Source organism: Fonsecaea pedrosoi (genome assembly GCF_000835455.1).
Source record: "Fonsecaea pedrosoi CBS 271.37 unplaced genomic scaffold supercont1.6, whole genome shotgun sequence".
In the NCBI taxonomy this organism is placed as follows: domain Eukaryota; kingdom Fungi; phylum Ascomycota; class Eurotiomycetes; order Chaetothyriales; family Herpotrichiellaceae; genus Fonsecaea; species Fonsecaea pedrosoi.
The window spans coordinates 1105806-1129562 of NW_013550610.1; the positions used below are offsets into that span (position 1 = coordinate 1105806).

Below are 23757 nucleotides of genomic sequence, written 5' to 3' on the forward strand. Positions count from 1 at the left end.
TGGGTCGGAGCCGACCAGCCACTGGCCGTCCCTCGCGAGCCCTCGCGAAGATGGCCGAGAGAGGTTTGATCTGCCGCCGAAGCTGGACAGCAGCATTGTGCAATGGCCGTCGAGGTCAGCGACGACTGCGGCGTGACGAACATCATTGAGTACAACGCCCAGGGACTCGGACCTGCTGGACGTGGGGCTGGCCAAGACTTACATGCTCATGTGCGAGCGAGCGTCTGTACATGCTGGCGGGTGCGGCCCGGGGCACCATGTCCATGTGGGACGCCGTCGCCAGCAACAGCACGGCGGTCCTGATGTTTTCTGCCTGCAAGCAGTCCTACGCCCTGTCTGTCCGTCGGCAAGATCCTAGACCTGAGCAGGAACATGTCCGTGTGACCGACGACAAGAAGTACGAGGGCGTTTGATCATGGTCGACGGCAACTCCCCTATACAGGTCGTTGATGGAAGCACCTCTAGATATTCGTCGATCGGTATGCGTGTTTATGCACCGACGTTCGAGGCCCTGAAGGCAAAGACGAGCGCTCCCCGATCAATCGACGTGGACCCGGAGAGGCTCGATCGAGTACGAAAAGGTGGTTTTGGAACGCAGATAGATGAGTGTGTCATCGTCATGAACGACCAAGTACTCGTGCATCTCCGTCATCATCCAGGGGGGCGAGGACACGCACTTGGGGCGCGATCATATCCAGCCTCTCATCGACCTGAGGACGGACGTACACGAAGGAGTAGGCGTCTGAGTACTCGGTAAGGGTTGATTGTTTTTTTTTTTTTTCCTTTTTGGGAAATTATCATCAAGGATCATAAACTCATCGTGATGGGGTTGAACCAAGGAGAATGGCTCGGTTGTGGCGAACCACTGGCGCCAAGACTAACGTTAAGTAGAACTAACGCTAGTACTAACGCTAGGACTGACGCTAGGACTGACACCGTTTCCTGATTGAGCCGAATTCGTCTGTATAATGTACAGGCAAAATGGCCGCCGGCCTCCTGGTTGGACGAGACGCGCACGGTGCAAGGGATACAAGATCCTAACAACTGAGACACCGTATATCACGAACACCCACGTCACACTGGACACTCAGCTCAGGCCTCCAACCAAGGAGTCAGGCCGCCAGCCAAGCAGCCGGCTTATCGCACGTATATATAGCAGGAGGGATCATACCTGTCAACCCTAAGGCCTTCTTCTTCAAGCGTTGGCATCTCTATCCATCGGCTAGTTATTTATCATTGTCGATCCCATAGTACACACATTCACCCCTCCAGTTAGGTATCTGGTCTGATAGTATCGTTTTTTTCCTCAAACTTTTTCGTCATGGATATTGAAGGTGTGAAACCAACTGCATTGACATACCATGTGGACCAAGAATTACGTCTCATTTTTCAGGAATTTGAACGGGAGAAGCTGGATATCCTGGATGGGTTTGACCTAAAGATCCGGAGAACGAGGATGTATCTTATTTGTCTTCAGGCAAGGGAGGAACGCCGGGAACTGCTCAGCATCTGCACGAGGGCGATGACCGGATGCGATCCGCAGGTCATTATCGACGGATATTTCAAGCACGCAGAATCGTTGCATGCCTGCAATTTTTTGATACCGGCCCGGCGCAAGGACAGGCACGAGCAGCTTCGTACCGAGGTCATGCGCGGACTCCGACAGCTGGCGATTCCCTTGCTTGCGCAACGTTTCACAGACCGCATTGATGATTTCGTGGGGAAGCACCGGACGCCGCAGCTTGAAAGCGAGCTTCGTGCCCGCAAGACGAGATACGGTCTGGATATTGACGCTGCGCAGGCACGTCTCGCTATTGTATCTCGATTGCTCGAGCTTTGGAAGAATCATGAAGATGAATAACCGGGCGCGACCTATAGATGCGCCGGTTTTTTGCTGGAGGTCGGAAGTCTTGTGCAGGAACCGCAACGCTCTGCTGCTCCCCCCATCCCTCTCCACCGAGACGATCATTTCACCATGTCGAACGAACCGACTGTTCACCCCTCCTCAGCCACCAGATCAGTCGAAGCCATATCCGACGGGCGCACGCAAAAGGATTTGGACACTTGCGTGTATGAAGCGAAGCTGTTACCTTTCGTCTCTTGGGCCCGAGGAAGAGACGGAATTGCAAAAAAGAACAACTGAACGGTCCGAGTTCCCTTCAGTCACACAACAACTTCAGGTATCTGGGCGGCCAGCGGATCCTGTTCGTCAATTTATTCTTCCATGTCCTCAGTTCGTCAGGATCAACATCATATCCTTCGTCATGAAACACGTACATGGCGTGATCCGTCGCATCATGTATCGCCTGCACGACAATCGAGTCGTATGCCGCCGATGTTTTCCACTCCTTTGATCTGGCTTTCTCGACCACATCGAGAAAGATTTCCCATTCGGCTCTACTCAACAGCACCTCCTCTCTGGGGAAAATGTGAAAGAGATGAGGTTCGCCTTTCCAGTCAATCTTTTCGTCAAAAAGGGTTTTATGAGCTTCATAGCGCTCATGATTTTGAAATTCTGTTTTGATCTTGTCGTGGAAGGACGGCCACTTGGGAGGCAGGCCAATCTTGGTGATCCTGCCGTTTTGAATAATTTCTCCCGCGTTGACGAAACGGACGAGTGGGCATGTCTTTGAAGTTTCGCAAAGAAAGGATGTGCTGTGCGAGGTTGCCACGATGACCAGATTGCCGTTGGTATTGGCGATCTCGTTCAATTTAGCCACGATTTCGTGTGCGAGGCCGCAGCTTGGCCTTTGAATTTCATCGAGATAGCCTGAAGCCGGATCGAGATAGAGGGAAAAGATAAACACATTCGTTTCTTCAACTCTTCCTTGTTTGACATAACGGAGGCCTTGATCCGGAAGCGGAGGCATTTTGTCGAATGTCCGGTTTTTTTCTTTTGTTATCGCTATGAAACAGTGGCCTTTGCTCTATCAATAAATACTCGGCCTGGCTTTGGTTGCTGCGTAGCGATGGAGATTTTCATTTGGGCGGCCGTGCAACTGGCGGTGTAAGGAGAATTGCATCAAGCCACGTACGTGTGTATGCCTCGGTCGAGCCCTGTGAACTTTTGGAACTTTCGACGGCATCGGTGTGTGATGTGGCAATCAGGTTCAGGCCGCTCGGCGCGAAAGGCTTGTGTGCCATTGGCGAAGTTTCGGGTTGAGGCGTGAGGCGTCAGGCGCCAGCCGCTTCACTTTAGTAAAACCTTTTCAAGGTATTGGTTCCTGAAAAAGGCAACCTCTGGGCCAAGCCGATAGCACGGTGGCTGCCTGGCCCCTGTCTCATGCCAGCTGGCCGGCCTGGCCGCTGGAGCCTGTTGGGGGCTGTGTGGTATCTGGGTCGGGACTGCGGCTTCTGGGCAGTGACGGTCCTCGCGTTCAAGGCGTCTGCCGGCGGCGTCTTGAACCAGCCGTCTGCTCTTTGCCAGATGCAAAACACGTCATCCTTCAGTCATGTTCGTTTGCAACGTTGATCTGCCGGTGACGGATACTCTATCGATGAAGATACTCCCGTCGAGGATGAACTGTAGTCCAATACGGAACAACTGAACTCGCTCGATTATGAGCAGCGTCGACGTAATCTGAAGTATGGGAACGCCGCGGACACGGTCCTTCCTCGCAACTCTGACACTGTTTCATCTTCGGCACACCATCCGCCACGGGATTACTTCCGGAGATGGTTGAAGTCTACTGGGATTATAATTCTGTTCAGTCCGTTCGATGCGGGCATCATCTGTCTCAATGCGACGTGACGCTTGTTGAATTGGAGATATCCTCGAGCTCCCGTGGGCTCTTTGTGTCTAATCCGAGACCGATGAGGCCGCGGTGGTCCAACCAGGCGTGAGCTTGTTCCCCAGACAATACCGGATTGTAGCTAGGCCCTTCTGGTTTTTCTCGTTCTTCAGACTGCGGAGAATTTCGGCAACGACTATTCTTCCCGGGGAAGAACAGATCGAAGTAGATATGAGCAATTTGTCGATGATGAGGATGATGAGGCTTTGGATTGGCAAGTCTGGAAACAACTTTACTCGGCCGGGCAGCAGCGCCTATGAGTGGTATGGACCGCAGGCGCCCTGAAATAAATAATCGTCAGAGATAGAGCTTTTGCCGTCAGCAGAAATCAAAATCCATTCCTGATTTGAGTTGAAAAGCATTTCCTGCGTTCGTTGATTGCTGCGGCACCGGCTTTTTTTTTTTCTCCCGAGGATATATGTCCTCGATTTGAATTGCTGTTAAGCCTCCACCTCCAAAATCGTCAGGATAATACTGACGAGAAAATGGCGAAACTTCTCTGGACTGACCCCTTGCCAGTGCTCTGAGGAACAGCCTCCGCGGACCATGCTCTTCCTGTGGCGCGGCTTCGCTGCGCTGTGAGTACAAAAAGGGGCCCGGACAAGGAGGACGTTCAAGAACGCACGCACGCCCAGCAACCCCGTTAGTTTGAAGCCTTTCGGTCTTCATCCGGAGACGACGATGTCGGTTGCCGGCAGGAGTATGGGTCGACCGAGCTTGACGAACACGCTGAAATGAAATCCGCTAGCCACCCTCAATTACTACCCTGCCACCCCAACGCACCTCGACTCACCCCTGATGCCGGTAGAAATGTCACATGGGATAGAAAAGACGCAGCAGCCTCCTCTCGCTGAGCGTAGGAACCAATATTGTCGTAGTGGCGGTCTCCTCGATGGTGGAAAGATAGTGGTATTGAGACAAATTCTGCTGTACCAAGGTGTCGTTTCGGCCAACTGTTAGACACAGCAGGACATCCGTCACAGCACGGTTGTGCAGCACAGTGGGTGGCTTCAACGAATTGAAAATGATCTGCGGGTCGGCCCAACCACTGCGGTTCCATGCCGGAGAATGTTGCCGTTGTAGTGCTTCGGTGGTGAGTTTTTTCTCTTTGATATCGAGCTTGATCGAGGTACATCGGCCAAAGATTGTGTTCGTCGAGGGATGTAAAGGATGTGGCCACAGACCGAGTAGAGAAACTGATTGTCGAGGAACTACTGTAGGTTCGTTCCTGTTTCCGACGCCCGACCCGACACCTTATTGAATCAATGTCTCGTGTGAATCACTGTCTCGTGTAGTCGAGTCGATGTCATCCTTGTTGGAGACCTCTGGGATCTCAGCATCAGCCAGAAGGGCGTTCAGAATACATGCTCAAAGGCGTGGTTGTGGTCGTTGATGTCGCCGAGTTCGCGGGTATCTTTGTAGGAGCCACGCAGGTGTTTTAGGCGCGCAGGAGGGGACATTGATGGAAGATATTTCCGCGCTCCCCCATGCTGTCCGTTGCCTCAGTGTGCCTTGCGCTGGTTTTGTTGAAATATACACACACCAATGTAAATAGGTAACTTACCCCGAGTAAGTCGGCTCTCCCGATGGGCATCAGCTACCTCCCAGGCATGAGAAGCCCCGATTTGCTGTACAGCATTCTCCCATCACGGTCAGCATCAAAACGCAGAGCATCAACCGAATTTGCTATCGAGCCGGTCGATGGCCGGAAGAATTTGGTGTCTGACCATTGAATCATTGCCCGCGCGTGGAATAAACAGTCTGCACAGCACATTGCATGGTTGGAGGCCTTGGTAGAGTAGCCCTGGTATTCTCAATGGTCTCGTGGAAGAGCTGTAACAGCATTCGATAGTCATCCCTGCTGGTTCGTGAGAGCTGGACTCGTGGAGGTAGCTGAGGTCCCTCCCCATCCGACGAGAGACGAAGAGAGGGGCAGTCTTCTGTAATGTGAAAGGGGATGGACCTGGTGCTGGATGTTGCGAGGGATCAATGGATAGGTTTGTCACTGCGGAGGAGCAGCAGACTTTCACGCAGCCTCTCCACCAAAACCAAGTCCCTGGATGGCGTTCGAACTCGAACCGCTTCGTGTGTCTCGTGCTCGGTAATTATGCGTGAAGCCGGGCGATACAATGCCTCTCCGCTGCAGCGAGTTGATTATGGCTCATGACCGAATGTGAACAACACTGGATTTCACTGTCGTGCATCAGTGAAATCGTAATGGCGATGGCGATAGCGACATAATGAATGAATGAATGGGCAGTGTGATAGAATGCAGTCCAATGGCGTCTAATATCGTAGTGTGTGATTTTGCTACCTGCGACTTTGCCAGACTCCTATTCGTACCCTCTTCAGTGTACCAGCTCTGTTTGTCTTGTATCGAAAGACGACGTCGGCATTGATCGTTTCAATTGTGTTTCTCCCCTGCAGGCTCTCCCTGAAGGCTACAGAAGCCATCTGCTTCAGACGATTGGTCTATTCGACCACCAATCCACGAGGCCAATTGTCCGTTCGCCAAGTGTTCAAGTGTGTGCGAGTACCCGGTACGAGGATGTCTGCGTCAGCATCACTCGCCGTCGCATGGAGTGTTTGTACGAGGGGTTCCGTGACAGACTGAGTCAATTCGCTTGATGTCAGGGTGAGATCCATGGGATATCTGATATCTCCTGACTCATGTATCTCCGCTTCTCACTCCATTGAAATTCCGCGCCGGTGACTCCAGAACACAGAGTGTCGTTTCGAGCTTCGCGGTCGTTGTCGCCGAGCAGTAAGGGAACATCAAGTGGAAAGGACGGAGAGATGGTTCTGGCCCGTGAACATTGTTAGTTCGGTTCTCGGTCAACTAGCCGGATGGCAACTTGCTCCGGGCTATGTCAATGGCACCAACCTGGAGCCGTCAGGTGTGTATCTTAGCACCAAGCTGATAGGACTGCAGCTTTCTCATTTGGGGCCTGCAGGTCCTTGTCTTTGGTCCACCGGCGGCCCCGCGTCCTGGGATCTGGGCTGATTACCCAATTGCGCCCAAAAAGTGACCATCCAACGAGTGAAACAGAACGCTTTTCCTGCTCATGTTTCTTCTCAAGAGGATGGGCAAAATCGTGCACGACACTCTAGCTCGAACTGCAAAATTGGGCCCCCCCCAGAAGGTCGTGGAGACGGTCGCAGATGTAAAACGACGTTTCGCCGTTGCAGTCAATATAGCCCGTAGGGCTTCGGTTTGAGCTTTGAGAGATTCTTCTCATGGAGTTTGGCAATACTTGGTGTACGCGCCCGTGCCCTGGACAGCTTCTCTTTCGCTTTTCGGTCGGCAATGCGAGTTCTGGACACTGTCGAAATCGCCTCCCAGGGCCGGCTCAAGTTCGAATTCAACCGTCAGATATGCGGCGGATGCAGTATCGACAAGCACGGGACGCCTATTACGGATGAGGTGGTGAGGATTGTAAAGGAAGAGAGCGATGCCGTGTTGTTTAGGAGTGCGGGAGGACCTGATGGTAAGTCTTATTCCCCCTTTAATGTCAGCTTTTCGTCGCTGGTTGCGTTTCATTGCTTAGAAACTGAACGCCTGACAATGACATTCCGTAAAGGAGAACGGCCTGGCTAATCCCGGAATCTGGTCTCCTGCGTCTCCGCCAGCACCTCGACACTTTCGCCAATATGCGCCCATATACATTCTGCTCCCCCTCGTTGCTGTCACTGTCCCCTCTGAAAGCTTCTATCGCCAAGGGCACGAATTGCATCGTCCTGCGCGAGAACTGCAGCGGTACCTCCTTCGGTACCAAGGTCGAAGAAGCCGACTTTGCCAGTGACTCGTGGGCGTATCGACGGGACGAAGTCGAACTAAGCAAGAATCAGATGAGTGAAGATGTTGAACGACTCGTTGCGCAGGTGACCCATGAATAGGCCACCGGGCGATATCCCGACCTGGTGAAGTGATTGTCTTGATACCATTCGGGCAGTTCTTCAAACGTACAGCGCACCAATAGGCGTGCTTGTGTATCCAGTCTGCAATACCATGTTGGCCAGTAGCTTCGTATCCGTTTGATGTGGCATACGTGAATGAGACTGTGAGGTTCTATTTCTGAAACGGTTTGGGAGTGGCACGGTCGTAGTACATCGTGGATTGAGATTGTAGGGATGGTGGCATCATAGTTCTTGTTTTGAACATAGAAACCATGTCTGACCCTCGATAGCGTGGGAGTAGCAAGCGCATTCGGTTGAGGGGTTCGACGGGCAGATCTGACGTGGTCCAAGACTTGGCCGAACGTGGAGAGCTAGCCAGGAACGCAACGGGGACTGTATCGAATCAGCTTGAACAAGAGCCACCGGTAAAAGATGGGGTTCACAATCTCCTAGAACCCAGCGCGCGCGCGCGCGAGAGAGAGAGAGACATACAATCCAAGTAGAAGAGTTCAGGGGTGAGTGTAAACCTTTGGCGATAACAACGCCCCTCGGCGAAAGTAAACCCAAGATCTGCAACGCCACAGTTCCACCTTTTCTGACCAACGCCAGCAGGGCCTTCAAGGGCCAAAGATTGAGTGGTAGAGAGGAGTAGGTTTCAGATGGGCAAGAGGCGATTTAAGTGCCCTGTAAATCGGTCAGTTTCGTGGCTCCACAACTTGGCTCACAGAGATTTTTCTGAGCGAGGCTTACCACAGACGAATGGATGTTGCTAGATAAACAGGTTGAGACCGTTTGATGAAGGCTTAATGAGGTTTTGGTAGAGTTGTTGATGAAGGTGTTGACGAAACTGAGATGGTGGTGGCGGAGATGAAGTGGAAAGTGAGATTAGGAGCGGAATAACTATAATCCGCTAGTCACGTGTTTTGTGTTTTTAATAACTAATGGATGGGCTGGCGCTCTTTTAGTCAGTTTTGCTGGTAATACTAGCTCAGCTACGCTTCGCTAGATAAGGACAAGGCGGGGCCTTTCCACCAGCTCGCCGAAGCTAGAATAGGGAAAATAGGTCCCCGATGCTCCGTAGTTAGTAAGGTAAATGGCTCATCAGATGACGTGCATCGCCTGTTGCGCAAGCGTCGGTGGGAAAGGGACAATCATCCAGGGTGAAACAGGAACACGGTAGAGGGGACAAGCAAATAAAGGACAAAAGGGTCCAGGTGGAAATGCTGCATGAGAGTCCTGGTTGTTGAGAGTCTTTCCACCTATGGCATTTCTTCGTGATGAGACTGTGAGGTTCTATTTCTTGCCCGACCAGCTTCCCCCCGGTTAGTAAAGAATGTGGACGGCCCCGTTGAATCGAAAGGCTTTGATTGCCAACACGGCGTCTTTTTCAGGTTCTTCGTCATCGTTGGTGAGGTCAGTGGATCGATTGAAGGGCAGCCTTTTTCCACACCGAGAATTTCCATCCGCCGCCAAATCTGTCTGATGGGCTCCGTCATTACACAGGCCGATCGAATTTCCCAGCACCATTCTGCGCCTCGTTCTTTCGGCAATTGAGTATTCATGCTTTTGAGGTTGTTTCCAGGAGTCTTGTGGGCAAGGCAAGGTCAAACCCACATTCTTCACCCTCTTTGTAGATGTAGATGTAGATGTAGCCGTTGAGGTCCAGGCACTTTAATGTACTCAGCCAGATGGAATGTACCCTACCAAATGAGATGGAATGTTCCCTTCAGGTGGAATGTACCCTGCCAGATGGAATGCACCCCGCCGGATGGAATGTAACCTACTAGATGGACTGCTCCCTTCAGATGGAATGCCAAATGGAATGTCAGATGGAATGTACCCTTCAGATAGAATATTCCCTTCAAATGGAATTAGAATTGTAACACGAGCGCCTGTTGTGTTTTGGCGCAACCTTTTCACAAAACGGGAACTCCGACGACATCTCGTACACGGGCGTTGTTGGCGAGTGGTTCCAGCAGCGCATCCATCTTCAGGTTGACGATGCCCGTCAGCTGAACACGGAGTGACCGCCGTCGAGAAAGGCAAAGGTCACCTGTCGCACTGCTGGGCGCTTGAGCGCCAGGTCGCGTCCATGTGGCAAAGGACATACACGATGCGATCCTCTTTCAGTTACCAGGCCATGTCGAGACAATTGTCTCCCTGGCGAACATAAACCGTCGTCATTCAGGTCTAGCGGCCGCCGTTGCCGTGTACCAAAGTCACCTGGAATCTCCGAGCGTCGAATCTGCAGCAAAAGCTGCCCTGGTGGCCGAATGGGCGAAACTCCTCGGGAAAGTTAAGGGCTCAACGGAAGAGGCTCGATGGACATTCGGAGCGCGGAAACAAGATCCAGTGATGGTTCGTGATGGCCTGCTGGATGCATTCAATGAAAACAAGTCATGTCCAAGCTGGCAGAGTCGTTCATTGTACTTGGTCCTTGGGATTCCAGGCCTTCGGGGAAAGCAGCAAAGGTGCTCGGCTTCGGTGACGCTCTGAACTGCTCAAAGCTCACTGCGGTGTAGAAGCCGACAGCACATTTGGTGTCCGTGCACTTGAAGTATGTTTGCGGAGACCAGTTGAACTTGCGGCAGTTCATGACCTCTGACACACTCCCTCCCGTTCTCCCGGTAAAGTAGAAGGCATTCTCCTCTGGTTTGACCACTTTACCAGGCACCCAAGGGGCGGCAGACAGACCAGTCTCATCAGTATCCGCTACGATGTTGCTGATGGGATTCTCTCCGGTAACGTCGCCCACTGTGAAGTCCTTCCCAAAGTCGGTGAAGATGCAGCCGAATAGACCAAACGTATCAGCAATCACCAGGTAAATGCCGTTCTGGTGGCAATAATCGGAAATCGTGAGTTGATCTTTCAGAGATGTAGTTGTGAGCACGATGACTTGGTATTTTTTAAGTTGGCTCAAGTCATCAGTTAATGCCTTGGCCTTGCCCGGATTCCTGACTCACTGGAGACGGAGTTCTGACGGGGACTGGGTGCCAGGAGACTGAACGAAGATGTGGAAGTCGACGCCGCATCGTGGCAAATCCCTGACCTGTATCGCCACACGAACTTCCGACCAGCTCGCGTGCCCTGGAGAGACCACCAACCATACAATCAGATCTCCGTGCCATGGGATCTTCTTGCCATAGGATATAGATAGATTGCCAGTTCTTCGTCTGCTTGCGTATATCGCTTGCTGAAAGACCCCGTTTTGCTGTAGTGCGTATACCGGGAGTGAATTTCGCTCTTCTCGACTTCTGGGGCCAAAACCCTTGCCGTGGATAGCGAGTTGAGTTTCCGGTAGCCCAAAGGGCCGACAAATCGTCATCCAAGTGGTCACTACTCGTGACAGAACGCAGTAAGATGGTGAAAACCTAGCATGGTGTGCCAGTGCATTCTCTCACCGAATGTTCGTGCCAATCTTTCGGTTTCGGTTTCGGTCGAATTTGCGGTACCGAAGCTGGTATAACAACTCCCATCGGTGATTCGACATTTGTGACCGTGGAGGTTCCATTCTGGTGGCTGGAGCTGTCCTTGCTCCTTGATACCCTCGGCTTCGCGTTGCGCCCTTGAGCCCTTGCATCCTCCTCGCTACCCAACCTTGGGCCGATTTTGGCGCCCTTTGGCCCTTTGTGTGTTGGTGTTTGCATTTCTTTTCCCTCTCTTCTCCTGTGTGTGGATCGGGCAGACATGATACCGTCGAAGAGGACGTTGGGATGTAGGACGTCTGGGATCGGAGGTGGCTGGCTGGCTGGCTGGCTGGCGAGCGAGTGTGACCGAGAAATGGCCAGGTCAGGAACCTGTTCGAAGAGATTGATGGATATGCTATCCAAGGCCGAATCTGACCCTGCAAATCGTCTTTGTTGCGACAATAATTCCGGCAGTTGAGCTGCCTCTGGAAGTGTCTCCAGGAGGCACATCTCAGATTCGTGTCGGCCGCGCATCCCAGGCATTTCTGCCTTTGGAGCATAGGCTGGAGGTACACTTGAGATCTCCGACGCTTCTGAGGCGCTGCTCATCACGGAAGTCTGTGTCCAGTGGCGTGCCTCGCGGTGCAAGGTATATGGTGGATGGACGTATCGTGTCTTTGAAAGGTATTCGATAGCCTGGCGCCTTGTTGTCATCCACCTGTCGAGGGGAGTTACACCAATGGAAGTCTCTGTAGAGGACAATGCCTCAGTCGTAACGGGGACCCCTGCTGGTGTCTCACAAACCTCCGGACCTCCGCCACCGCCTCCAGCACCCATCCCCGTCTCTCTACCCTAGATCGACTACCCAGAGATCAGTAGAGATCAGTCTTTTCCCGCGAAGTGAAGACCGACCCTTGGCAGCTTCGTTGTCTCCTTCTCCAGCGATGGGTATCTTTCGCGCAGACGGACTGCCGATCCAGTCCTCGATTTCTTTGCCAATTCGACTTCCATGTTCAGCGTCAAGTTGTGAAAGATCAGAGTCGTGTGTCTGCACTTTGGCTTTGTATCGATCCACCACGTTCTCAGCGCCTTGATTTATTCCGAGCGTTGTGCATCGAAGTTCTGGTTGTCCATCAAGACAGCTTCCTCGGTGTCGGGGATCTTCAATTGTGGTCGAAGATATTCAACCTCTTTGACGGCGCGGACCCGTTGTCGCTCTAATCTTTCGTAAGCTTTGATGTCTTGATCCGCGTCCGGTTGTGCAGTCTTTGTAGATTTCAACGTCTCCATCTCGGTGGTCAAGGCCGCTTTGATTGTCTCATCTTTGTTCCATGGCGCCCGCCTTCCCATGGTCCAAACGACAATCACCATCTCGCCGTGTGCGAGCTGATCACCTAGGAAACTGCCCTCGCGCTCTTCAACCAGGGTTTCGACGATGGCGGCCTCCGCCGCAACACAACTTGATCGGGTGCCAAAATTAGACACACCACCACGAGGCTGTGGCATACACCCCTCAAGAGGAGGATACCGAGGATCGGTCACGTCGAAACGACGGCTACCGGTCCCGGCTTACCCCCAGAAATCTGGACAGAATCTTAGCCAAGGGCCAATCATCCACAGACCTCATCCTCACCGAGGCGCTGAAAGCATCTCGGGTTTCGGCCAATCCTTCACCCCTTCAAGGAGTCCAGTGATAGACCACTCACCTATGGCTGAACGGTCGGCTTCGCCGGCCAATGGAACCAGTGCGACATTAAAGTACGGAAATGGCCGACGCGCAAAGCACTCTAGGAGACATCCGTAACGAGCCGAGTCCTTTCTTGATCTCTGGCGCTGGAGACGACACGAGACGGTTCCACCGGCTGGCTACCAGATCACCTCGTGTTGATATCAACCCCAGCCCCTCCCCCCCTCCCCGCGAGGATTGGACGAAAAGATGATGGCGGTGGACCCAGCCAACGTCGACGTCTCCGCCTATGGCCGCGAACGTCAGACGAAGGTGGAAATCGACAAGGATTTGGCTCCGCCCGTCTAGGACAGCGTTGTCCTCTCCACTTTGAACTACGCGGCGGCGCCGTTCTGAAGCGGATGTCGCCTGTACTGGGGGCCAAGGGCGCCGTGAGAGGGTTTTCAGCCGTGGACACTCCATCCTTTGTTGCTGTAGAGCCTGCAGGCCCAGCATGTATGCAAAAAGTTGACATTGAACGCGTAGAGCGAGCCAACACGCCCTCTGATCTCTGGAGTCGCTACCTCTGAAGCGTATGTCGGACACACAGAAAAGATAGTTCCTGTTGCGATGCCAGTGATGACACGTCCGGTTCAGAAGACAGAGAAGTTGGTTGCGTCGACCTAGCCTGCCGACAAGTTGACGGGCGGTAACCGTCGACAAGCCACCCAAGGTCCCCCAAACACCTGTCAGGATCGGGGGCTAAAGACATTGGTGAACCCCAGCTTCGTGTAGATTGTGACCTGGTAGTTCTGGAGCGGGATGATTCGGGCGAACTGGCGGAAGCTCACAAACAACAAAATCAGGTACATGCGTTTGCGGTACGACTTTTTCTTGAAGATGGCGACGAGGCCGAGCTTGTTGGCCTTGTCGATCTGGTACTGCGTCTTGATCTGGTGGAGCTCCTTGACGTAAAAGTCCTCTTCGTATCCCTCGATGCCCTCGTGTAGCTTCCGGAGCACTTCCAGCGCCTCGTCCTCTCGTCCCTTCATAATCAGCCACCGAGGCGAGAAGGGCGTCCAGAACGAGGCAATCAGCATGAAAGCCGCCGGGGCGTGCTGGAGCCCCAGTAGAGTGCGCCATGCGGCATTGCCCTTGATGTAGTAGAAACCAAGACCTACCCATCCTAGCTCCGCCGAAGAAATACGCGCTGTTGCTCGAAGCCGAGGGGCGTGAGCGAAAAGGACAAGGCCTCGACTGAATCTCTGGCAAACGTCGTACAAGCAGGTTTCCGAAGGCGGTGATCCCCGAAGTTGGCCAGCGTGGGACAGCAGCAGGTAAGTGACTCCCTCGAGAGGATCCAAAATATATCGATGGCGTTTCAAGCTAGCCAAGTGAACTGTCATACTCTGAGGGCTGAGGATATGGGAATTGGCATGTCCCTCGTCCTGTGTGATATCCACCCTCGACGAGTACAATTCCCGGCGCTTGTCTGTCGCTCGACGTAGTTGGAACATGACCCCGAGCCTGGTAAGCCTGGGTGCTCCCGTCCTTCCTGGCGCTCCTAACCACCCATAATGTCAAACAAGGCCAGGCTCTGCCCCTCCAAAGATCACCTGCCCGCCGGTGATCGGGACATGTCGGACTCCTCCGGCTGTTGCTCCGAGCCCTGGACATCGGAGATAGCAGCCTGCCGGATAACAAGGACTGGGATCCCATCCGGAGGGGTCCTTCGCCGCAAGCAACATTCGAGGGCATGGCGAATGCCGTCCGAGAGGGTCACAGAATGGCTCTTGAAGTGCTGATCGACTTGTTCATCTCGGCCTCGCCTTTCATGACAACTCCGAAAGAGAGCTTCGACGGCCGCGTTCTTGTTCATGTCAGAACACTCTCTGCGTTGTAACCTGAGCGACAAGCATGAGTCCTGGCCTTCTGCTTCAGGAGATGGCGGGCCTGATGGCGGCCTGCGGAATGTCTTGGATAAGCTCGCTGGCGATGGCTATGGAATCGAGGTTGTCAAGGGGGACACAAGGCCCCAACTGAACTTGTGTATTTTCCTCGTTCAGTTGTGTCACCTGGAAGGGCCCCCAACAAGTTTGGGTGCGGACGTCAGTGAGCATTGTACCCAAGTGAAGGCGAGCGAAAAAAGGGCCTAATGCAGTAGGTGTCCATCCGGAAGTATTCCAGGTTGTCCTTCTTCGCTTGCCAGCCGCCGGAGGTTTCGAAAGGAAAAAGATGGAAACGAAAGGGGACCTTTTGCCAGCGAAGCCCGCGCAAAGCGTATGGCGTACTATCCCACAAAGAAGAGAAAGCGACAACAAAAGACTGGCGGTTTCTTCTCTTGGGGATCCCCCTCCAATTGCAACCCTTGTCTCTTTTCTGCTTCGCTACCTGGCTACCTCGAGTTGAGGCACCAGCTGCTGAGCACCCTTTATGACCACGTCCAAATACTCCTTCAAATTTCATGTGAGTTGTCCGCAGTCCTCGCTGGGCCGGATTCTCATTCGGAACCAGTACCGGTCTGGTTAAAGTCGTCGTGGAAAACAGTATCCAGCTGGAAGCTCCGGAAAAGCAAATGGACTCCAAAATCGTCCGTCGAGTGTTTGGAAGATATAAACTCTTCGTGATCGGCGTCGGGGAGCTTGGAATCAACGCTCCGGAGCAATTGCTTGAAGACGTGGACAACGATGTGGTGAGAGACGTGCTCGTGCCGCGGAACAAAGCCTCTTCTGAGCCCACGGCTCCTGCTATCAATGGTACAGTGATTGACAATTGACGCACGAGATTGACGTTTTGATCGACTTTGGGTGCTAGAATTCCAAGACCAGCGCTTCAGAAACGCCTCGCAGACTCGCGGCCGAGCGAGATCACCGAGACCGAACACTCGATCAGACTCCGCGACGACGGGCCCTGCCGCATCATCGTGTGCCATCTGACTGCGGACTTGAAAGCTGCTGGGCCCGCGCGACCACTCATCCTCCTCCTGCACGGCGGCGGCCATACCATCGGCTCGCGATTTTTTCCATATTGTGCGACTTTGGGGATCGGTGGTCTGTCTGATACTCGGTAGACAACCGAGTGCAAGAAGGCTTCCAGTAAAGCCATGGTGCTGAGAAGTTGGTCGCTTCACCATTGAGGGTGACCTTCTCTCAGTTTCGAGTGAGGGTGGACGTGGAGGGATCAATTCCATGTCGTCGTTGGCCTCGCCTCGTCTCGCATTGATAGCGAACGCATGCAGTGTTCGGACAATAACTTATTGTGCTGATCTGTCTCTTCTCAGACGCCGACTTCAACTGGCGATGCGCCGGTTCGTCCACGCTTGGCTTTGTCATAGATGGATCCCTTCTCTTCACCTTCGTCTTGGTCGTCCGCGTCCACCGCGGGAAATCGTAGGAGACAGGATCGGAGACTGGGAGAGATCGAGGGATGGGTGGGATAGAATGAGAGGTTCCTGTGTTCCTGCTGTCAACAAGTGAGGATTGTCTTGCGCGCGACTTGCGGTTCTGAAGCCCTTGACATTGTGAGAAATGTGTTTCCCCAGAGGGTTGTAGTAGTGCTGCAGTGGTAGATGCAGCTCCTCTCTCGGGGGGAGCGTTGACTCCTGCATGAACGGCTATGCCGGAATCCATGACCCAGGCTGATCGACCACCTTTTGCATGCAAGTTCTGCAAAAAAGTATGTGCTGCTCTCTCCTCTCTGTCGTTTGTCTGTTCAATCATGGGTTGCGTCTCTGCCTGATTTCAAAGGGTTTCCCTGCAGAAGCGAGGGACTCAGAGCTAGTCTCTAGTTGGGCTGTAGGCGCAAACCGCAACGTCTTCGAACTGTGTGTGTGTTGAAACTGCGCTTGCTCGTCCACACCGAGGGTGGCACGAAAACGTCCAAACGAGATCTGCAGGGGCTGAGGGAGAGGTCGGTGAGGCTGAACTACTTGGGACATTTGCACCATCTGCGACATTGTCCACAGACAATACGACCTCCAAGTCCTGATCGAGGAAATTTCTCTCTTTCTAGGCCTCTTTCCACTTTGTGTCTTCGTTTCCGCGTCTGGGCTGTTTAGTTCTGGCCATTTGAGTGCCATCTGGAGGAGCTGAGATACGACACGAGACCGCATCCTCTAGTTCTTCAACTCGAGATATGGCGGGTGTTCCATCCTTTGGCGGCGGTCTGGAGGTTCGTTTCTCATGGAGCTCGTTCGAGGATCAGATAGACTGACCGTTTTCCTTTTCCTTTGCACAGCTTTTTGTCGACGGAACGCTGAACTCCTGCGATCCTGTACGATCAAACACGTTGGGTGTCGTCGTCTCTAAACCTTCACGGTGTACGGATGAGGCTCGTCGACTGCTCGAGCGGCGTGAATGACCACGCACAGTGAAGGATATCCCCTTTCATCGGACCGCCTCCTGCCAGCGAGCCAGTGAGGCTTAGTCATCACCGCTTAGTCATCTAGAAGACCCGATTGGGTATTTACCCCGAAGTGGAAATTATTCGGCCAACCTTTCCAACAGGGTTAGGGCAACAGTTGACATCATCATGACGACTGTTCATGCAGGCGGCTGCGCACGGACCCTCAACTGTCGGAGCTGAACATTATGTTGGCACGTGCGCAGACCACGTGACATGATTATTCGACCCCAACCTGGAAACCGACCTGGAAGTGGACTCGTCCGATCCGGTTGTCGACTTCTTAGCGGCGTGAATGACCAGAGAAAATGCACACCTGTCGAAGAAGGCGGAAATCAATACCTCCCGTATACAGGCAGCTGACGTGGTTGTCCCGCGGCAATGGCAACTTTCCACAAAGCTCGTTGCCAATCTCAAATGGGCATCGGCATCTCTCTGAGATTACAGAAGCCGGTCGAGTCCCTGGTCGATCCAAACCAAACCAACATCAATGAGAACGAATCGAATCGGGGCGAAGAAGATGCTCTTGCCCGAGCCATTGCGACCGACAACGACGTTGAGTTTCGGGGAGAAGGGATGGACAACTGCAAATCTGGTTCTTGTAGCTGCAAGAATTGATTCAAACCCAGTTTCTGCATCTGTTATCCCCTTGACACCCCAAGACCAAGTAGTAATTACAAGTCGAGGATGTGACTGAGAACAGGAAGGACAAGTGGCCTCAAACAGGAATTGGACAAGAGACATGATGCCACTAGAAGTAGGACATCGAGGTGTGTTCATTGACAACCCTTTTGGGAGACGTCAAACTCCAAAAGGCGGCTTGCCTGCTATAGGAGAAAGTCTTGTGTGATGGTTGGTGGTTGTCAGTTTGACAGTTGATTCGATCTTCCCGCCATTAGAGATGTAATTTGCATAACCTATGCAATCATCAGGTCATCACTGTGTTGTCGCCACGCACCGAGTTGTGTGTTGTCCCATCTCATACCGTTTCGAGTCTTGCGCGTACCTTTTGGGACGATCAACCTGAAGCTTGCTGTGTATCCTAGGCCTGATTCCCATGACACCCACGCGCTGGAGGGGTCTGCATGCGTGGCTGCTTGGGGGTTTCTTGGCTCTGTTTAGATGCCCAACATACGGTGCTGAGGGATATCAACTGATGTAACGCACGGCAGCATGATTTTCGGCTAGAGTGGCTGCGCCGGTCGCTCGACCAAGTGTTGTCGACTCCCGCCGAGGCCTACCTGGCATCTATACCAGCTTGAGTCGTGGTTGAGACGCCAGACTCATTCTTTGTAGGTTCTTGGGTGTTGAAGTGGTTCTCAATGGTGAGACACACGTGAAGAATGACCGTAGACCGTAACAACAGAAGCGTAGCTATTACACCTGACCTGTAGTTGCAGAGTTGCAGGTTTGGGGAGTTGTTGATAGCTGGTGTGTTTCCAGGTAACCTTACCGCAGGACAGTCTACCAGAGCAAGAAACGTAGCTATCTCGAAACATATGCTGTAGGCGAGACTGGCGTTGACTGGACAACCATGAGCAGAGTGAGATCAGGTCGCGAGAGGCCGACGTGGCTGACAAGCTCGTGTATCTGACGGTCAAACACCCTTTCTGTGTGGAGTCTGATATGATCCGGTCTCCCTCGTGAAGGAGGAACCGGCACCATTTGTGGTCGACATTGCCACACAACGAGACAATATGCGCATGGCGGCAGCGGAGAACTCGAGCATCGGCAAATAGCGAACGGCGATCGTTTCCAGGCGCCTCGAAGCGAAGCCGGCCGGTCACTTGGAACTCTGTACAGAAACAGATCTTCTCCTGCGAGGAGCGGAATATCTTGAGGCCTCATGTGCCGTCATAATCGAGAGCCCGGGGATGCTTTCCCCGTGACGCTGATGGCAAAGTGGCCGCTTGGGGCGTCGCGGAAGGTCGTTGAAGCGCACTATCACCGCTCAGAGGTGAGATATTGCAGTGCCACTGTCGACACCAGATGTGTCTCTGATCCATTCGGATTCTCCCAGTGTGAAAGGATGAACCTGGATTGACGGCCTTCTTAGCCACGTTTGGGTCTGCGTCCGACTGGGTGTCCTCGTCCTCCTCTTCTCTCTCTCTCTCTCTCTGCAAAGGACTCCCGGCGAGACACAGAAAGAGCATCGATCGGCCACTCTATCGCGGCGTGTTCAGACTCGCTCCGACACCAGGCGAGCTCCAGACACCCAGTGGGCGACAGAATTCCGTCCCTGCCCATTGTTAGCACAACTAGATCTCAAGACATCACCATCTTTCTACCTTTTATGCGTTTACCACCCTGTTCTGACTAGTAATTCGCATCTCTCTGGCATATCGCGGATCTTGTCTCGTATCTCCTCGAGAGAGATTTCACGCCAGACCTCGTTCGTTACCTTTATCCGCTGGTTGTTCTGTAGACATCTTAGTCACTCAAGGAACAGGAACAGACCTCATTCTCTGCTTCCAGATATTCCAGTCGGCCTCAGATGGAGTTTCAGCCAGGCGAGGAGGCAGGGTGAAGGGGGTTTTCTAATAGAGAACGCCTCTCGTTTGCGCTGTGCGAGGCCTCTTTTCTTCATTGCGTGAGAAGGATCGCCGTCCCGTCCTCGACGAGGAGGAAATCGTGACCGTGAACAGCGCGCGCATATGCCTCTAGTGGCGTCGATGGAGACTTGTAGGAGATGTTCGGTATAGTAGCGCTGGGTAATCGAGTTATCTTTTGGCTGTAGAATTGGCTGTAGATTTGTGCATGCGCGGCGCCACGTCCCGCACGTCCATGTACCCGGCGCCGCCGATCTGCGGGGGAAATGCCTTTGTTGCGGCTGTAGATGTTCCAGACGGGCAGGAGCGTCGTGTCCAACTTGTCCGGCGTCGCGGGCCAGGACACCCCCACTGTATAGTGTCTCCTGGGTGTACATTACCCCCATCCTATAGTGCCCCTAGGTGTACGCCACCCCCACCGTAGTGTCTCCTGGGATAAGAACGATATCAGGGTTTGATGGAGGTGGTATCCTCCTCGAAGATGATAGCCAGTCAGTGCGCAAGTAGAGGACGCCTTTCGTGTGCGCGTTTTGCTGTCTCCTAGGTGTACATTACCTCCATCGTATAGTGTCTCCTGGGTGTGCAACCGGCCCCCTCGTATCGTGCCCCCTAGGTGTACACCGCCCCCATCGTAGTGTCACCTAGGTGTAGGGGATGCCCGCCAGAGCTTTAACTGATGTCCCAACGCATGCCCATCCCAATAATTCCGCCCCATATTCCAGACAAATAAGCCGCAAAGCTGGGCCTGCGAACCTCTCAATCTGAGACCATGCTCACGATATTTCGAAGGTAATTAGGATGATATTTCGAGCGTGAAATTTGGTCTTGGTTTAGTCGATCCAGTCGGGTGCGGAAGTGGAAGAAGCCCTTCGTGTGTGTGCGCTTACTGTCTCCTAGGTGCGCATTAACCCGCTCGTAGTGTCTCCTAGGTGTGTAACCGCCCCCATCGTAGTGTCTCCTGGGTGTAGGGGATGCCCGCCAAAGCTTCAACTAATGTCCCAACGCATGCCCATCCCAATAATTCCGCCCCATATTGCAGACATATAAGCCGCAAAGCTGGGCCTCTTGCGAATCCATCGCATCATGAATGACCTTGACCAGAGGTTGTTCAAGGAACGTTGTTCGCAAAGCCAGCCCGACTTTCAACGCGGTGTCGTTGCGAATGACCTTGTCATCGACGGGTACCTGCACTCAGATGCAACCCGACTTTCAACGCGGCGTCATTGCGAATGACCTTGTCATCGGCGGGTACCTGCACTCAGATGCAGCTCAACTCGCATCTGAAGGGTGCAGTCGAGGCCATCAGCAAGAACCAAGGCACTCATCTGAGTCCATGCTCAGGATAGATAGAGAGAGAGAGAGAAGAGAGAAGAAGAGAGAAGAGAGAGAAGAGAGAGAGAAGAGAGACAGGCAGAGACAGACTGACAGCTACACTACCATATCCCGAATGATGATCGTTACCTAGTTCTCGCAACCCACGCATGTTCCGTACTCACTCCTTGCCGTCCGAGGCAGCCGCCAAAGGCTGCTTGCTGCGCAGATGTCGGCAAAAACTGAGGTATGTAGTCTATCGAGACAGTGGCCAAGCTAAGGGCATCGAACCAGAGGAAAACAGCACTGCAGTGCCATGATCATGGTCGATTTCGCAGCGACAAGGATAGGACGGAGTGAGAGCCGAGAGTGAGAGCTGAGAGTGAGAGCTGAGAGAAGAGAGAGAGAGCGTTCATCAGAAGGTTGACGGCCATGACGAAGCTGCGCATGTTGTATGCCGCCTTGATGAAGGCGTACTCGATCGATGTGATGCTGGCCACGATCTCGGAGAAGCCGATCAGCACGTACGGCACCGTCCAGTAGTTCCATGAAAGCCACTGATAACACCGGGAAATGAAATGACGATTGCCTAGCCCTTCGCGTCGTTGTCGCCGTCGCTGCCAAAGTTGCCCAATGCCTCTTTGGCACGATGAATGGTCTCGATGCTGGCAAAGGCCTCGTTGACATTGATTGCCTGGGCCTTTTTGCCTCCTGGCCTTCGATAGACATAGTTGAGCCTTGCGGCTAGCGATTTGCCTGTCCATCTCGATCATAGACGTGTCTAAACGGTCGAGTTCCTGAGCGGTCTTTCTCATGTAGTTGCGGAATGGCCTCGAGAGCGATTCCTGTCGCGTTGCCCTGTGCATAGAATCGCCCATAGTTTCGCCTATTACTCGGCGAGAGGTAGAGGCCACTATCGAGTGGTTTTCGCTTGCGAGAAGGTGGCGTTCGTGGTATGGTTTGATCGATCGTGGCGGTCGAGAGGACTAGGCTAGATCGCATGGCCCTGTCAGGCTCCTATAGATAGACACCGCTCGCCTTCTATCCATCCTTGATATTTTCCGGGCTGAGGCCCCCCTGGCTAGCCTTCTGATAGATCTGGAGGAAGTTTTCCTTCTTTATTGGGCTTGTCTCGTCGAACCCGGCTAGATCAGCGATCTGTGCTCGATAGCGACACTTAGTAGGCGAAAAACAACTGAGATCAAGTGGCTTGAGGATATGGCTTGAATGAGGTAGCAAGTAGAAGGCCACAACGTTATTCTGGAAGCATTTCCACATGAATTCACGCGTAACATGATTCTTGTGGCCGTCGAGGAGTGGCAATCGACACTGGCCCTGTTCGGTCTCTTCCGTCGCCGTTTGAGGTAGAAACATCTATTCAAGCCAGGAAGTGTATCGATAATTAGGGCTGGAGTCGTCAGCACATGTTGAAGAAGTCCGCCAGTGTTTCCTCAATGCCGCCAACTTCTCCCCACCCCCGGAGACCATCGCTGGATCCGAAAGATGCAACAGTCTTGCCCCGATTGCCAGTTCATGGAGTCCCCGGTCGGCCGTAGCATCGTGGTTGGCATTCGCAAGGGGGAACCCATCTGCCCACGTTCAGACACGGCTTTGGATGCCCATTCTCGTGAGTGAACAGGCATTTGGTTTGATTGACACCATGTCCAGGACAGATGGCCCTGGCCGAAACCAGCCCGCATACTTTTGCAGACTCATTTTCCGCCTTGGTCGCGAGATGTCCGTGCTAACGCACATCGGGCGAATAGATAGGTGACGAAGTTAGTACTACTAGTAAAGGAGGTAGTACGGATTCGCGGCTAGACGCTAGCAGAGGATCATCCTGATCGACTGGCATCCTAGTACGCGTTAGTAGGCGTATATGAGGCGAATGGATAGGTGAAAGGGGTAGTACGGCTGCTGGAGGAGGCAGTGTAGATTCAAGCACGCAAATTCCTTTCCTCCTTGTCCTCGTATAACAAAAATGCAATGCAATGCAGAGCGTGTCCTGAAATCGAACCAGAAAATGAATGAGAGTGTGTGAGAGGACGGAAATCTGGCTTGCCTTGGGTTGACTTGACCTGGCTAGGCTTGCCTGAGTCGAGTGCGGTACAATACACGAGATCTCGCTCATCGCTCACCATCGAGTGAGTGACTCAGTCAGTTGGCCGTGGGTTCTGAACAAATCGAGCGTCAAGATCAGGTACTGTGGTCGAAAGACGGCGAAACGGTTCAGAACTAGAAGATGCGTCCCATGGACCTTGGTCACAATGAGGGCTGGGTCTGCGTCGACGACGTCGCTCCCAGGCTCATATTTAGGGAGCTGCTCAAAGGCGGCGTTGTTGGTTGCATCGGCCGTTGCAGGTTTCGATGCCCACGCTGGACAGATGCGGAACTCGAACTTCAGGTTGTCCTCAGTCCGTGCATTGGAACAGCGAAACCACGACTTGATATACCATATTCGCGAGGCTCTAGGCTTACATGACGAAGCAGTTGTCGATGTGCCGCGCCGTGATTTGAAGTTCATCAAGGCCCCGAGGTAGTGTCTGGGAGCTCCGGATGGAAACTGCAGGCAGATTTCTGGCAGGCTCATGGTTGATGGGTGTTGGAGCGATGATGCTGGCTGACTCCTGTCCTTGGATCGGCGCAAGGTATATTTGTGGTGTAGCAGCTGGAGAGGTGCGACTGACGACTGGACGGACAGCCACTTCATGACCTTGGGCCGAGGGAGAGCTATT

The 23757-nt window shown here is 53.2% G+C and overlaps 8 protein-coding genes across 8 annotated transcripts; 2 read left to right on the forward strand and 6 right to left on the reverse strand.

The window, feature by feature from the left end:
* Positions 1-1321: 1321 nt before the first annotated feature.
* Positions 1322-1861, forward strand: Z517_09289 (uncharacterized protein; the record flags this gene model as incomplete). The annotated part of the gene is made up of 1 exon (XM_013425199.1): positions 1322-1861. The coding sequence occupies one exon, from the start codon at positions 1322-1324 to the stop codon at positions 1859-1861; it is 540 nt and encodes a 179-aa protein (XP_013280653.1).
* Positions 1862-2159: 298 nt separating this feature from the next.
* Positions 2160-2870, reverse strand: Z517_09290 (uncharacterized protein; the record flags this gene model as incomplete). Its single annotated transcript, XM_013425200.1, has 1 exon — positions 2160-2870. The coding sequence occupies one exon, from the start codon at positions 2868-2870 to the stop codon at positions 2160-2162; it is 711 nt and encodes a 236-aa protein (XP_013280654.1).
* Positions 2871-7098: 4228 nt separating this feature from the next.
* Z517_09291 (uncharacterized protein) lies at positions 7099-7688 on the forward strand (the record flags this gene model as incomplete). The annotated part of the gene is made up of 2 exons (XM_013425201.1): positions 7099-7279; positions 7498-7688. 2 exons carry the CDS (start codon positions 7099-7101, stop codon positions 7686-7688), a joined length of 372 nt encoding a protein of 123 aa, XP_013280655.1.
* A 2383-nt stretch (positions 7689-10071) lies between these two features.
* On the reverse strand, positions 10072-11932 carry Z517_09292 (uncharacterized protein; the record flags this gene model as incomplete). Its single annotated transcript, XM_013425202.1, has 3 exons — positions 10072-10603; positions 10652-10899; positions 11090-11932. 3 exons carry the CDS (start codon positions 11930-11932, stop codon positions 10072-10074), a joined length of 1623 nt encoding a protein of 540 aa, XP_013280656.1.
* Positions 11933-12190: 258 nt separating this feature from the next.
* On the reverse strand, positions 12191-12601 carry Z517_09293 (uncharacterized protein; the record flags this gene model as incomplete). The annotated part of the gene is made up of 1 exon (XM_013425203.1): positions 12191-12601. The coding sequence occupies one exon, from the start codon at positions 12599-12601 to the stop codon at positions 12191-12193; it is 411 nt and encodes a 136-aa protein (XP_013280657.1).
* A 909-nt stretch (positions 12602-13510) lies between these two features.
* Positions 13511-14278, reverse strand: Z517_09294 (uncharacterized protein; the record flags this gene model as incomplete). Its single annotated transcript, XM_013425204.1, has 1 exon — positions 13511-14278. One exon carries the CDS (start codon positions 14276-14278, stop codon positions 13511-13513), a length of 768 nt encoding a protein of 255 aa, XP_013280658.1.
* Positions 14279-15261: 983 nt separating this feature from the next.
* On the reverse strand, positions 15262-15951 carry Z517_09295 (uncharacterized protein; the record flags this gene model as incomplete). Its single annotated transcript, XM_013425205.1, has 1 exon — positions 15262-15951. One exon carries the CDS (start codon positions 15949-15951, stop codon positions 15262-15264), a length of 690 nt encoding a protein of 229 aa, XP_013280659.1.
* A 6112-nt stretch (positions 15952-22063) lies between these two features.
* Positions 22064-23612, reverse strand: Z517_09296 (uncharacterized protein; the record flags this gene model as incomplete). Its single annotated transcript, XM_013425206.1, has 2 exons — positions 22064-22217; positions 23176-23612. The coding sequence occupies 2 exons, from the start codon at positions 23610-23612 to the stop codon at positions 22064-22066; spliced, it is 591 nt and encodes a 196-aa protein (XP_013280660.1).
* Between the last annotated feature and the right edge of the window lie 145 nt (positions 23613-23757).